At 34.6% G+C, this 16,225-nt stretch overlaps 1 protein-coding gene across 1 annotated transcript in view; it reads left to right on the top strand.

Moving 5' to 3' along the window:
• Nucleotides 1-16,225, top strand: part of PSMD14 (proteasome 26S subunit, non-ATPase 14) — a 43,365-nt gene that overhangs the window by 16,209 nt on the left and 10,931 nt on the right. Inside the window, exons 4-7 of the mRNA XM_008644752.2 lie at nt 2,980-3,051; nt 3,375-3,494; nt 4,587-4,657; nt 5,629-5,779. Of these exons, the coding sequence (XP_008642974.1) occupies nt 2,980-3,051; nt 3,375-3,494; nt 4,587-4,657; nt 5,629-5,779 (414 nt within the window). The remainder of the gene's footprint in view (nt 1-2,979; nt 3,052-3,374; nt 3,495-4,586; nt 4,658-5,628; nt 5,780-16,225) is intronic.

Genomic DNA, 16,225 nt, shown 5'->3' with positions numbered 1-16,225 from the left:
GCTTTAAAAAAAAAATCGCAAAAGCTAAGCAAGTTGGTTTACACCAATGAAAAATTCCTTTATGAATTAGCAATGTTTCTTATGCTGAAAAGAAATTGTTGGCTATGGGTGGTGGCAACAGGAATTCAATGTAAGTTTTGAAAACAATTTTATCTCATAGAATGCTTAAAGATTTGATGAAGTATAATATTAAGTATCCCCTCTTCTGGACCCAGCATCAAGGTAAATGAGCATTTGGATGCTCCAAGGAGTGTAGAAATCATAAGGAAATATTTAGGAACACCCTGTCTTAATTCCTACTTTCACCTGAACTAAAGGTTGATTCATTTGCCTTGTTACAGAAAGAAAATGTATTAATGTTTGTCTTTGTTTGTTCCCTGTAAGTGGTGAATCTACTGACTGATCCTAAAATGAGAAAAATTTTGAAGAATAAGCTCTTACAAGTTGAGGACACCAGCATCTATATGGAGGACAGAGCTGTGATTAATGCCTCAGCTGCAGGACAGCTGTCAGTGTGATTTTAAGAGACGCTAGAAATTCCATAGGGGAGAGCTCATTCAAGAGCTGGAGTAAATTCTAGTTCAAGCTCCTGATTTTTGAGAAGTTAGTCTCAGTCAAACATTAAGATTAGCCTTCCAGAAATCATGGAAGTATTTGTGCTAATCTGGGGGAGATTTTTATTACACGATTCTTTATTTTAAAAATTACTGAATGCTGTAATGGGGTGGTTGCTTACAGTGAAATGTTAAACCAGATCTGGAGCAAATGTAGAATGCATTTGGTGATCACAGCATGGGTATTATGGTTCTTCCTAAAGCACAAGGTTACTAGTTATTTTTATCTTCCCTTTAGACCATCTCTGGTCTAGAACTGGTAGAGAACTGGGATAGCTTTATGTATGAATAAAGGGTTTTGTTAACAAACTAGGAAGTTACTTTTAAAATTAAAACTCAGCTTACATGGGCTTTTTTCTTAGCATTAAGTGGAAACATGAGTCTTTGTGCTTTCCAAATTCTAAGTGAACAGTGCTAAGTGAATAGACTTAAAGCAGGACAGATAAAGTTAAAAAAGTAAACTGACATGTTTATGGAGAAAAAAACATAGGAACACCGTTAAAAAATGATGGGGCATTTGAAGCTTTGCCAGTCAAACAATTTAATTGTAGAAAATTCGGTGTAAATAATGCAGGTGCTCTGCCCATTTGGTTCTGGGAAATGTTCTGAAGAACTGAAGAACAGAGTTTTCAGTGTGAGTGCTAGAGGAGCACTTCTCCACGGGAGTATCTCACTGTTGGACTAGGGCTAAGCCAGGGAAATACTTGATGAAGGGGTGAGGTTGATGAAAAATGGACCTTTGCTGAGAATACTATGGAAGGTGAAAAGTAGGGAAATCTGCTGGAAGAAAAGGCCAAAGTGACAGAAGAACTAGCAATGAGTAGTAAGAAATGAGGAAGGGCAAATATGGAGAGATGATGGTCAGCAGTGTCAAAGTTGGAAACAGAGGTTTGAAGCTGTTAGGAAGTGGGTATGGTTGACAGATCCATGCATATATGTGAATTTCAGAATACAAAGATTGGATTTATAATATAAAGATTAGATCTAGAACTAATAGATTCATTGACTTTAGGGGGGAAAAACCCCACAACTGAATTTTCTTACTGTCTTTAAGGCTTTATTCTGAAGACTGATGTTTTTCTGTGTGTGTGAAAATCAAAGTATGCAGAAAGGATTATTCCTATACAAATGTAATGTGTTGATGACTTAAGTATCTGATTTTATCTTCAGGAAGTAATGGCTTGTGTTGATTGCTGTGTCTTGTTTGATGTCGTGTGGATGCATGTTGTGTTGAATTTTTTCACTTAAAGTGAAAAGTTAAGAATTTATTAGAAACTTTTTTCCCCCAATTTTGCTTATAACTGTGGAATCAAAGTTCTAAGTCTACAAAGTATTTGTGTAAAGGCACCATTTTTTCTCTTTTAACTTGAAGTATCTTTTTTTTTTTTGGCCATACCCATAGTTGCTTTGTTGCCCTTCTAAGTTTACGTCACCTCATGCTGAAGTAAGCTGTCTTTACAGTGGAAATTTGTTGTACACAATTTGGTAATCAAGTAATGCATTTGCTGTTAATTGGCTGTAATGAGGTATGCTGATATGGAATTCTGTATATAAGAGCAACATTTCTCTTTCTCCTCAAGAAAGGGACATTTAAACTGCTGCCTCCTGTGTTTTTCAATTTCAACAGTACATAGAACCTGTTTCAACCAATCATTCACACCTGGGACAGTTGTGCTAATTTTTGAATAACTACTCATAAGGCAAAGAGCAAAGTATTTTGTTCACAGCTTTTCCACCTAGGGATCAGAGGTCCGTTTTTTCTCTCACTGTACCAGTGTATCTGCAAAGTACTCCCATAGCCTTTATCTGCAAGTCCTCTTTAGCTGAAAGCTGATGAAGCAAAGGGAAATTGCTGTTTGTGTTGGTGCCAGTTAATCATGCTAGCCCAGCAGCATTTACATTCACACCACTGTAAGAAACACATAGTTAATTGGAGAACTGGCCATATTTTACAGCTGACGAAGGTTAGCATTGCAGCAAGGCTGACTAATGGAAACTTAGATCTGACTCTTAGCCTGAGTGTCTTGTAACAGGTTTGTATCCAGTGTAGTACTTGCCTGCTTTATATTTGACTGGTTCTGGTAAGGTTGCTCTTTAGACTGTGTTGTTTGGGGTGGGGGAAGACAAGATGATGGTTAGGTGACCTATTACAAAATAATGTTAGTGAAGGAAGGTGCTGTAAAGAAGGGTTTGGGGGTTGGGTGTGCGTTTTTTTTGTTTTGTTTGTAACAACTGCATCTAACCCACAAAGTCACAATTACGTATGCATTTTTCTGTAAGTTTTGTAGTATGCAAAACAGAAGAAAATATTTAGAAACTGCAGAATAACAATGATGGTGAAAATAATTGTTTATTCTTTTTATAGGGGCCACCAACAGATGCTCCTGCGGTCGATACAGCGGAACAGGTTTATATCTCTTCCCTTGCACTGCTCAAAGTAAGTGTTCTGTGTGCATACTATGTCTGAATATAATGCTGGAGATAGAGCACCTGGCAGCTGTCCAAAGTTATTGGACTTGTGTTGCCTAAGTGCTGGCCAGACTAATATTAAGAATAAATTAATACTGATTAGAACCCTCAGAAACTTACTTTAATTTGTTCTTTCATTGGCTTTGTTTTTACTATTTTATAGTTTGTTACAGTTTCCAAAAGTGCTACAAGTTGCAAAGTAGCTATAGATCAACAAAGGCTGAAAGAACTACCTCAAATCAAACTCGAACCTTCTGTTAAACATATGGTGTCATTTGGTCTTTATTCCAGATGTTGAAGCATGGTCGTGCTGGTGTCCCTATGGAAGTTATGGGTCTGATGCTTGGGGAATTTGTTGATGATTATACTGTGAGAGTGATTGATGTTTTTGCAATGCCACAGTCTGGAACGGTGAGTTCTTTGCATCTAGACGTTGAAAATTTTATTTGCTTGTTTGTTTTTTTCCTTATGGTAAATATATTTTTTTAAAAAGCTTTTTGTGCTTTACCTCATTGAAGCAATCTGAAGGTATAAGCTGCAAGTTTTAATACAAACAAGTCTAATGGTTAAAGGGTTTCAGTAAAAAAAAAAAATGTAGTCAAAACTTATTTTTTAGTAAAGGCTAGTACTTAAGTGTGTCTATCAATATATGCAGATGTTATGTCCTTATGTATGTATAAATATATTGGTATAACGTGACTTATAAGGCTTATAAATGGATAACTTTCAGAACTCATATCCTATGAGCCAGCAGAAAGATTCAAAATGTAAAAGGTTTGATTAGGAGTGTAGCATGCCCTTAATTCTGATGGTGCTATAGATAAACTTCACACTAGATATACTTCAAACTTGCTCTCTTTGACAGACCTTAGTTGCATGTCTCTTATATGATACTTCTGTGATTTGAAAAAAATACATATTTAAATTTTGAGTACAATATCCATTTTATGAACAGATTAAAGAGATGTGTCAAGGGGCATAATTGGAATTTATGGTTTTTATTTTGTGAACTAGAATGAAATGTTCTTAAAACAAGCATGGAATGATTCCTTTGTAACTCAGAGCTGCACTCCATAGAATTTTCAAATCCTTTTGTCCTGAGTTTATTCTATACATGTGCATAATATAAAAATCTGCAAAAAGCCAGTATGTTGAATAAAATGTGTAGTGCTGAACTTGGGAAAAACAACAGGCCACTGTGTGCAGACCAAACAGAGGAGAAAAATGTGAATTCCTGTGCCTATTTAATCATGTTTATTCATAGTAAAGATTACTTAAAAAGCAATTCAGAATAATCTTTCAGTATTTTAAAAATCACATTGAAATACATTTCCAAAAATTACATTTTGCGTTTAAGGGAGTTCTGTCACGTAGTACTAAAGTATTCAGGTTGCCTTTTTAAACAGATGCTTATGAATATTTTTGTTTGTGCAAAGTTACAAGTTAAAAGATAATATTGCTTCATGTACAACTACTATGATTTTTGTCTGTCTTTTAAATTAGGGTGTCAGTGTGGAGGCAGTTGATCCTGTATTTCAAGCAAAAATGTTGGATATGCTGAAACAGACGGGAAGGTAAGTCACTGTAAAGAGGGCTGACAGTAACAAGTACTCCCTCCACAGTTTTTTGAAGAAACAGCTGGCTTTCTGCAAAACTAGTGCTCTAAGGGCTATTAATAATGTTTAAAAATGAAGAATTGCCCTAGAAATTAGGAGAGTAGCTTAGCATGTAATTCAGTCCCCCTCATGCATTTCAATTGTCGGGAGATTGTCACTCCTGTTAAACCTACAGCTTTGATTATCGCCCAGATAGATTAGAATGCTGCTCAGTTTAGCATAGGCGATTACTACACAGTACCTGCTTAAAAGACTGATTTTTTTATTTAACCCTTTAAATAAGATTTAAAAAATTTTTGAAGTTACAGCTTATTCATGAGCAATGTTAATGAAAAGAAAGGGAAAATAATTTTGTAAAAGATCCTAGTATTTAAACAAATTTTATTTCACTCCTACCTCTCAACAGTTGTCGTCTGCTTGCTCAAATTCTTTTACTGTGGGAAAAACTTCAAAATTAGTGTTACTAAAAGGCTCAGCAGCTGAACAGAACAGTGCAAATTGCTTTTTGACTGAGTTCCTAGTTCTACTGCTGGTTTAATTGATATTTAATCCTTTCCCACCGTTGGTTCCCGTTGTCCATGTCTGAAATGGACTTTCTGCCGTGAAAATTCAACCTTTGACGCCAAGGAGTTAAAAAGTGGATATTTACTCAAGTGCTGAAAGGGTAAAAACTGGTTCAGGGAAGGTGTGGTAACAGGGTGAAAAACTGAAAGCATGATCTACCACTGCTAATGTGTATCCCTTAATGATAGCCCTCTTTTGTCGCATTTATTCATGTCCATGTTTTCACCATACTGTGGTGAGTAATTTAAATATTACTAATGGTGTTTTTTTCACAGCTTATCCTAATTTATGCCCTGATATATTCCTACTTCTTCTTGTGATAGGTGTTTATATTTTTAAGACTCTCAATGTCCTTTTTGTTTCAGACCTGAGATGGTAGTTGGTTGGTACCATAGTCATCCTGGCTTTGGCTGTTGGTTATCTGGTGTAGATATCAATACTCAGCAGAGCTTTGAAGCCTTATCAGAAAGAGCTGTTGCCGTGGTGGTGGATCCCATTCAGAGTGTAAAAGGAAAGGTATAGTAGGCTTGCTTTTTATTTTTAAGGTACTTCAGTAGGATTTAATATAGAAGCACTGTAAATACGTGTAAGTACGTGATTTTGGAGGCCCATACTGTATTTAAAAAAAAATTAAAACAAAAATCTCATTGTAAATGAAAATATTTCCAGTTTGTTCTGCATCTTATATCGGTCCTGAAACAGGCTGGAAGTCTTTGATATTGTCAGTACACATAACCAGTCATAATCCTCTCAATATTTTGTTATTTAGGTGTGACTCAACAGGTTTATAACTAATAATCCAAGTATACATTGTTTTATATATTACAATTTAGGTACAAAATCAAAGATCCATTACTAACAGATTGGAATAGGTTCAGCTCCTTAACATGGGTACTAAGAATGCACTGATTTGCAGGCATTGCATATGATGAATGGTATTAAAATTTCTATTCAAAATGTTTTGGGCAATAAAACTTTACAGAGAAGTTGGTATTAAGCATTTGGATTTTTGAGAAGTGTGCAGATAAATGATTAAGTACGTTAAATTATTATGAAAAGAGATTAACTTGCAAAGCATATTGGGTTATAGTTGTCCTTTGTTGAAATCTCTTTTGTTCTTGTTTAGTTCTCTTTTTATTTCTTTCTAGCCCCATATGCCATTTTCCTATTTCCTGCCTCATGACAGCAGGGAGCAGCTCTATTATCACCTTCACAGAGCTGTCTGCAAATGTGAGAGGCAATTCGATTTTGCTCAACCACAGGGAGAGTGGATTAGAAAAACTACAGAACGTACAGAAATTGGCTAGGTGGTTTACTGCTTTAAAATACTGCTGAGGTGTTTTGTTTGAGCATGCACTCCCATTGTATTGTAGAATAATTATTGAAATGTGTCATGGTATATATGGATGATATTCATGTAAATTTATAAATATTTTAAAAGTGTTTATCTTCTATAGAACTGTAGTATCATATTTCCTGTGAGGCAGATCTTATTAAAGCTACCAAACACTATGGGTTCTCTTAATTTCATAGCCGAATGTTCTGAAGCTACAGTTGCATTTTCAGTTGTTTTTTTTAAAATTCAGAATTTTATAGCAAATATGTTTATGTAACAGGCAGTTGAAAAATTATTAGCTTCTGGTTGTTTGGAAGCTATTAGTCCTCTGTATAAATTTTGTTCCTTTTTAAATTACATAAAGAGTAGAAGAAAATACAGGTAGTCTGGGGGGAGGGGGGAAGATGCAATAGAACACTTAATTATTCCTGACTTATTTTTCCTAGAACTTTTATTTTCCCACTCCAATAGAAATGTTGAAATAGGATTCTTTTTATTTTGTCAAAATATAATTGTCAAGACTATTACTAGTAATTAATTTAGACCTCACTAGCTATTAAATCCATTAAGAATAAAAGCCTCCCAATAAGTCACACTACTGTTATAACACATTTGCTGACTAAGTGCTTCTTTTTAAAGTAATTTTATTGCCGCTGTTGTTTGACATAGATGTCTATCTTTGAGATCTTTGAGTTCTTCAATAAAGTAATCTTTGGCATATTTATTTTGAATGTGAATAAATTTTTGTCCATCTAAGCATTTCTCAGTTACAGCTGCTCTTATGGCATTGCTGCCAGTACTTGAGATTACTGGAAGTCTTCTAATGTTTGTTTTTCATACACGTTTTTAGCTGCTACAGTCAGATTAAATTACGTTCTCAGGTTTCACATTAAAAAAAATTTACATCTGTCATGTTTCTGGCAAGTGCATCCTTTAAAGCTTAGAAATAAAAAGAATCTCCCAAATTATGAATATCACTTGTAATTAACTTCTTGATTTGGAAGATGTGGAATGTGTTCGACTTTTACGATCCTAGTTGGCAAGATCACTTATACTAAAATGTGTTTGGATTTTAAATGAACTGAAAGAAGAACAGATATATTAGAGTCAGGGGGGTTTCTTAGGTGAGGTTTCAGTGCTTCATGTGCCTGGCTAACTTATTATGGCACCCAGAGCCTCTTCGTGTGCTAGAGGGCTCAAGCTCAGCCTGTTTCAGGGAAGTATCTGCATTTGTCAGCAAATGAAGAACCACTTGCAGAGGTAATTTTGGTGGTGTAGTAACTAACCACTGTACTGGTGGGGTTTAGCTACATGAGTCCAAGATCATAACTCATTGTACCTTATACTGGCATGACTGTCTGGCAAAAAAATACAGTGAACATGTGGCATAGAAGATTTTAATATGGTGTGTTTTGTCTGAGATTAGATGTATTTAAAAGCAAAATCCAAAATAACACATCAGCTAATTTTAAACCTGCCTCAGGGCAGGTCCATGCCCATATAAATTGCTATGGTTTATGGTCAGTGAAGCAGTCATGGTTGTGCTAGTGAAGAATAACTGGGGCAGAGGTTATTTTCATGTGTCAGAAAGTTGCAGTGAATTCTGATGAGGAACCTCAGGTTCACCTTGACTAGCTAAAACATTGAAAAGCAGTTTGCCCTGTTACTGTAGAAAATGAAAATTTGTTCTTTGTTAACTGCCTCATCTCCATACGTGTTTTCTACATAGGACAGGCTGTATGATTGCAGTTTAAAGATAAGTATACCTGTAATTCTCATCAGTTAAAAGAAAAAAAACAAAGTCACTTTATGTCTTAAAGCCAATGAGCAGAAATAAAAAGTCACATAAAATCCTTATATAAAAATACACCACTCATATAGATCTGTGGATTAAATGCCAACTGCTTTAATGACCATTTTAGGACTGGGATATTTTTGCATAAATATAGTAGGACACATGAAGGACAAGTAATTTTAAATACTGATCTTACTACTCTACGTACATATTCTTGCACACAAAGTATGTTTTTTCATGACTGTGTACCATATTTTGCAATATTTAGGCCCATAGTGCTCCAGTTGTCTGTAAAATAAACTCGCAGCAGATCAGTGAGCTTTAACTGAGGGTCAGTGTTCTCAGAACCCAGAGAGGAAAAGCTTTGTTTTGACTTTTCTTTTTTTTTTTAGCTTGATTTCTTTGAATGAAGTCAAAATAAACATCCTGTAATATGGCCAGTGGGGCAACCTGGCTAGCTGTTGTTTCATTTTATACTTACTAATAAACCTTTCTGTTATCCCCTCCAGTTTTCCAATCTGTGCAATGAAAGCTGTAATACATATTTAGAATATTCCACAGAAGCAGTAATTTCATTAGAGATCTGGAATAAAGCTAAATATTGACATTTCATATTTATTTCCAATATACACTTTGAAATGTCTGTACAGAGAACCATAAACCTTTGCCAAATGTTAAAAATAAGTGTGTTTTTTTGGACCTTAACTTAGCAGCTGTTCATCACCTCATAAGGAAAATATAACTACATCAAACCCACTGTAACATAGTATCTTTAACTCCAAAAGCATTAACTTACTGTGTTGCACTCATAGTACTGGTAAATTAAAAAAGAAAAATGTGGTGTTTTCTTTTTTGAGCTGTTTTAAACTTTAGATCTTTAGTATAACGAAGTCACCATTTTAAATGATTTGTTCTTCTGAGAGAATTAACTGGTTTCCCTTGATTAATAACTGCTTGCATAAGGATCGGTAAAATATCCAAAATTGTCGGAAGTCCACTTTGTACATCTGAGAAGCTCATTGGCACTTGCGGTGTTTAGGAGGATTGGTAGCAAAATCTCTTAGGCATACAGCAAACTTTCATTTCTGTTAAGCCATATTTTTTCCTAGCAAGCACTGATAGAAGTATTTGTAGGAAGATCTGTTGGTTCATGGCAAAATTCTTTTTTTTAATTGTTTGCTGAGGAAAATAGTTGTCTTTGCAATTACTTTTTTATAAATTCTCTTTCAGTCACCTCTGACAGATAAAAACAAATATGCTATGCATCTTAATCTTGTGCTTAAACCAGATCCTGCCACTTTGATAAGAGGATTTTGCTGTGGTACTTCATCCTTAACTTACACTCATTCAGATGGTAAAAGAAGAAAAAATGCATACATTTGGGTAGCCTGGAAAATCAAAGTAATTCTACTTGAGAGTGATCTGTGTAGATCATCTAGCCCAACTTTGTGCTGAGCACAGTGTCAACATTGAGTTCAGGTCAGCTCACTTAGTGTTTTGTCCATTTGTGTCTTGAGATTCAACAGCTTCATGGCAATTCCTGTTCCAATATTTTATTTTTCTTGCAGTTGTTTTTTTCCCCTTGTATGCATATAGCCAACAGCTCCTCTTTTCAGTTTATTGCTATTGTCTCCTGCCACATACATCGTTGAAGAACCTTGTTCTGTGGCCCAAGCAAGCTCTTCTGGAACTGGAAGGTTTTTTATTTCAAAGAGTCAGAATGTGGGCTGTAGTTTGGAACCACTTTGTGCATGCAGTTTCTTTTCATTGGTAGTTGAAAATTGCTTTCTTTTGTTCAACTTATGAGATCATTAGAATTTTCTTCTAAATGGAGTAAAAAAATGTGCTGAACTTTATCATTTGTTCTTTTACTAATTTTTGAAGTATGAAAAAAATTACTCTTATCATGCTAGAGAGAGAGAAAGATACGTGCTAGTTTTATCCTCCTTACACAAATAAAGACCCTGAGGAGAGCTGGAGGACTTGTTTTAGCAACCTCTTTCCCCTTTTTTGTCCATTGGTACTTGTAAATCTAGGTGACAGTTGTATGTAATTAGTCACGTATATGAGCATTACGGGTTTGTTAATACATTACTTCAGTTTTTTACTCTTCAGAGTAATAGATGGTCATTTTGTTGAGTGCTTATCATAAAAGTAGTGATTTGCAAGTAGTTTTGATCTCTTTTGCTACTTTTATGCTCCGGTTTAGATTAAATTGTCTGTATATAACACTGTTTCAGATTGGTGAGTTCCGTTTTTGTGCTGCAAATCTTCCCAGTTTATCAAGGCAAATATGTGTGTGAATGGTTTCATAATTTGGTAATTAGTTGTTAGTCTAAAATACTGAAACCAATAGCTGACAGTGATTCAACAATTAATTTCCTGAATATTGGAATTACCATCTAGCTTCAAGATTTTCTTCAGCTGAACACATCTTACACTAGTTTTTTGAAAGATTGCATGGTTTTAAACCTCCACTCTTTTATCAAAGTGCTGTTATTTTTCCTTTGAACTTGTCTTTTTCCCTTCTTTGTTTGAATTAACCACAAGATTTAGAGACGTTGTTTTTTAAGAAGGCAGAAAAGGAGCAGTCCTTCAAATGAGATTTGTGGAGTCACTAGTGTAATGCCTGAAATTTAAAATAGCCCATTAAGTTTGTGAGAACTATAAGCAGATTGGAGCCACCTAACAAGACTTTTTTAATATACCCAAGTCCTCCACCCACTTCATGCGCATGTCTTGATCTTTGCCGTAGTAAGTCTTCTAAGACTTCTAAAACACAAGTGAATTCAACAGTCTTTAGGGTACAGTTAAAAATTAGTAACACTGTAGAAATTAGTAATTAAAAACAACAAAACAGTAAATTGACTGTATTGTCACTACTTTAGAGACATGTCTGTTCATTGTGAATTATTATGCAGATAGCATTTAGAAGAAAATGTATTTTAAAACATGATGCCTACAATTTTGTCTCAGAATCTTTTATACCTGGAACAACTTCCATTGTTAGAACTGGTTTTTGCTAATACTTTTCTATTGTAAAGGGAAAAATCCTAAAATGGTTAACATAACTTTGCAGTGTGTAATTTTGATTGGAGTATCAAGAATACGTTTCTGAACATTTTGCATGTATAGTACATTTGCATACTCTCACAGTACTGTGCTATTTCTTACCATTGACTGGACAGAAACATCCTAGTTTGATCTAGGCAAGAGCTGGGTTTCAATAGGAAGGAGCTTGGTTTGGAGACTAAGGAAGTTGTGTGTGCTGGGTTTGATCACTGTTGGTTCAGTAAAGATTGATGTTCTTTTTCCTGGAAAATCATCTTTGTAGGAGATTAATTGCATCTGCATCACAGTGTGGGCCACTTGGTGTTTTCAGTTCAGGCTGCGTAAACCTTGGTATAAACTAAAAAGTTTTGTTACTGCCACTGCACCAGTCTTTTGTTACATTTTCTAGAGTAGTTACATGTATCCAGATTAACATATTTTGCATATTTTACTTCCTCTTTTCTTAATGGAGTGCTGAAATTGTTAATATCAATGCTAATGTTCTAAAATTTGTTATGTAATGTCCTTTGGACTTGTTGTGATTTAATTAATTAATGTATGTCTACCTACTAAACCATTTACATAGGTTACTTCAGTTCATGCCCTTCCCTAAAACAGAAAGTTCCAAGACTTCGTTGAAAAGTATTAAATGTTTAATTTCCTTTTGCTGTGGTGGATGTAGAATAGTCCATTTATGTTCATTAAGGCATATAGCTTTAAAACTTGTGGCTCAGCTACTTGGGAGTTATGGATGCGTGCCCTCACTTGTCAAGATAAATGTATTATGCTGTAGTTCTCTTCCCCTTCCAGTATGGATATTGAAGTTGTACTGCAGATTTGACCACAAGTAAATAATTCTCCAAGGATAGAGAAGGAAAATGCACATACTCCTAGGAATATGTTTTCCAGAGCTAAAATTGACATTTTATAAATAATTTCCATGTTGCAAACTTCAAAATCACAATCACAGCAATTCAGCGATATGCATTTGGCATGAGACAGTTTCAGTTCTTAGTGCTTTTCATTGGAAATGGCATAAAAAATACGATTTCTTTGAATTTTTTATGTTGTGGGCTTGCAGGGGACAGAAGATGTTCTTCACTTGTAGTTGTCTAACAGTGCATGGCAGCATAAATAACGAAATGGTCATAAACCTGAGCTGCACTTCTCTGGTCACGTGTTCCATTTCATTTTTAAAGAATCTAGAAACAAACTAAGCAGTTGATAACAGGTCAGTTGCAGGTGATAAAAGAGATTTTAGATGGGACATTACTTCTTTTTCCACACCTGGCATAACCACACTCTCTCCTTTGCAGTTGTCTTGCAGCACTGGTATGTTTGTTCATAAACATATGGCATAAACAATACATCGCTATTGGAATTCCAAGGACACAATGCATTTTTAAAGTCACCATATGCCGTGGATTCTTTGCTGGAAAAATATTGATGTTAGATTTTAAAAAAAATTTAAACAATAAAGGCTGACTTACTCCTAACTGAAGTTAAAATATAGTGGGACTTGAAAAACAGGACTATTTCATTCAGTATTGTTTGGAAATTTAATATTGGAGAGATTTAAGGATCAAGTGTGTAAAGTGCTCTTGAATTAATTTTTTTTTTTTAAATACCCCACGAAGTTATGAAGACTGTTTTAGAAAAACTGATTATATATATATATAAGTATTCACACTTTCAGGAGAAGCTAAAAGAAGTCTGGCTACTAAACATCCTAAATTTTAATCAAGTCATTATTTTTAATAACTATGTGGAGACTATAAGAGGCCAGATTTTTATCTAGCTAGCAGTTGAGGTGTCCAGTGCTCATCTTAGATTGTGAGTAAATTTGAATCATATTAATTATAGCTGTCCTGAAATATACACAGAACAAAATTGTAAATTTTCTTTCTAAAAATACATTATATGGACTCTAGTGTGGGCTGTTGACCCCAGGCAAATGCTAAAAAAATGCAGTATAGTTATTGTTTCTTAGATTATTATGCATTTTGAAGCTAAGACAGATGTACAAAAAGATGTAGTTTTTATTTTGTATTGGCAGCTTCCAAATATTTAGTATCTATTTCCAAGAACTGCAATTAGTAAAGCATCCATGGTACTGAAATCCACACATCCCACAAGCTAATTATATTTGCAAGGTCAGATTGAATACATATTTTCAGAAAAATAAAGGGTTATATAAATGTGTCTTCTACTTGGCTGTTAAATCACAGTTTGTTGATCTGGAGTATAATGTGTACAATTCACAAATTTGTCTGATAACAGAAAGTGGTGTGTGATTGTGTTTATTTTACTAACCAGTATATTCACAGCAATCACTTCCAAATATCTCTCCAGTAAAGATGTGTTAATTACAAAACAGACAAGGTCTTCTATTATATTAAAGCTACTAACAAGAAGACAGCAGCAATCACACATGTAAATAGCATCATCAACCCCTATTTTAGTCCTCTGTTTTGATCTGTGAGTTGCGCATAGACCAAAGGTGCTATTAAAGACTCAGTATATGAAATAGGCAGCATTATATGAACAAAATTTATTCAACAAGAAAACAGACCTTTAACATGAATTTAACAAGCCTGAGAAATTATAAACTCTCATATGCTGCAGATTCATGCAGTGATAATAAACAAAAAAGGAAAGTAAGAGGTTTCCTTAAGCTAGCCAAACTGCTAATGGTTTTGTTATAAGCTGTCTGCTGTTGAAATGACCTCTGAAAAGTCTGGAGACACTTACACAAGGAAAAATTAAATGGTCAGAGTGGTGAAAGAGTTGCACTATGGAAGTGCCTTTTAAAAAAAAATTACCTTCAAATTTCTGGAAAACATCCCAATAGCATAGACTTCTGGCTAACTTTTTAATGTCTTTTTAGAAAAGGAATTTAGCATGGATCTTGGAAACAAATTTTTACTAAAAGAGTACATGCTGCATTATATTATACAGGTAATTTAAGTACAATGAAAGCTTAAAATTTTTGGTTGGGAAATACTGACGTTTTACAACAAAAATCTAAGCAACCAAGTGGTGGTTTGTACTGGGTTTAATTAATCCTTAGAAGTTCTTTGTTCAAAATACTGCATCTAAAGTTTGCATCATAGAATATGGGGTGACCATGTTTCTGTCATCAGCCTGCATCATTCTGTACTTCGAAATACACAAACATAGAGAGGAGACTTCAACTTGTACACACCTCCAAGTGCTCACTGGGGCTTTTTTCTTGGATCTTACTGTGGCATAATTAACACCTACTTCACCCATTGCTCATTAGTACACTGGACATTAATGAGTCTATTTATTTTTATGTAATCCTCTAAAGGCGGGACTGATTTATGCTCGCTGTGAAAAAAGCAACTACATTTCATAGAAATGAATATGTAGGATTTATTGTTGTATTTATGTTTTTATTGTGTATTAGGTCTAAATTTAGCCTCCAGGTTGCTGAGCATGTTAGTTTCTTTAAGATGGTTGCTATAGTGATAGCAGCAAATTCCTTTAATCTTAGTGTAGTTAAAGTATTTAGTTACCATTGGTCATCAGAGTGCAACTAAGATGAAAAATAGCATTTGCACATGTACTTTTTGTACCCCTCTGAGATTGCAGGAATTGCAATTTTAAAAGCATATTTGTGATTTGTGATTTCAGTTTTTCATATGGCTTTCTGTTAGATTTATATTTTTTCTACTTAGGAAATACTTGCATGGCATTCCTTCAGGAGGACAGATAGACAGTGCAGTATATTGCCGTGCAGCTTGTACCTGAAACATAATGAACGTTACTTCTCGTCAGAATTAAGATGATTGAGCAATATTGAGTATCCCTCATAAATAATTCAGCAACTTGTTCTCATATTTTAATGTGAAGTTTAACTAATCTGAAAACTAACCAAAATGTTGAATTTTCTTATCAAAACAAAGTTTAATAATTTTTTTTATTTTACATGGCTCAAGTCCCAAAACAAATCCATGCTGCACAATGCCATTCTTTTTGGATAAGCTCAACATTGTCTAGTGAAGTTCTCAGTTAAATTCAGGTCTAGAAGCATGGCTGTTAGTAAGCTATGAAACAACTCCTTGTCATTATAGTATACTGCCAAGTTCATGTTTCTTGCTCCTCAGGGTAAATTTTTGCTTGCTTAGTTTTTTTCCATTATCTAGCTTGTCTCTGGAGAATCTGTGGTGTGCTTTTTTCTTTTTTTTTTTTTGCTTTGCTTGACTTTTTAATTTATACTGCCTGGTTGTTATGGTTTGGCATTTCCAGGTGTTGATAAATTAGAGCATCTGGTTAAAATGGAATACCAAGATACGTACGAAAGCTTGTCACAAGTGTTCTGAGACAGAGAAAAACGGTAAAAAAGGAAAAAAAAAATTACTTCTTACATTATGAGAAAGAATGTATAGATATGTAGTAATTGTTCTAGATATTTTTGAGAGTTAAATTCTTCTAAATGTTAATTCCTTTTTTTGTAGCATTGGTATCAGATAGCATGCTTCTGCTGCATTCTAAATCTGAATTTGGGGTTTTTATTGTTCAGGGGGAAAAAAAAGTCACTGGTAACTCACTTTAACTGGGTCACAACTGAACATTTTTAATAAAGAAGATCTTTTTTGGAAGGTTTTCTGCATGCAATTTGAAGATATGGCATATGCAGGTGGATCTGGCCAACAGCTGAGAGACCAAGCAATAGCCCTTAGTGGCACTCAGTCAGTCAACACCACTGTCTCACTTGGGTCTCAAAAGTAAATACAACAGGTGATAAGTTTGGGTT

This window comes from Corvus brachyrhynchos, unplaced genomic scaffold (genome assembly GCF_000691975.1).
Source record: "Corvus brachyrhynchos isolate BGI_N302 unplaced genomic scaffold, ASM69197v1 scaffold490, whole genome shotgun sequence".
Taxonomy (NCBI): Eukaryota; Metazoa; Chordata; class Aves; order Passeriformes; family Corvidae; genus Corvus; species Corvus brachyrhynchos.
Note: the sequence above shows the minus strand (reverse complement) of the source record. Positions and strands in the feature narration are given on the sequence as shown.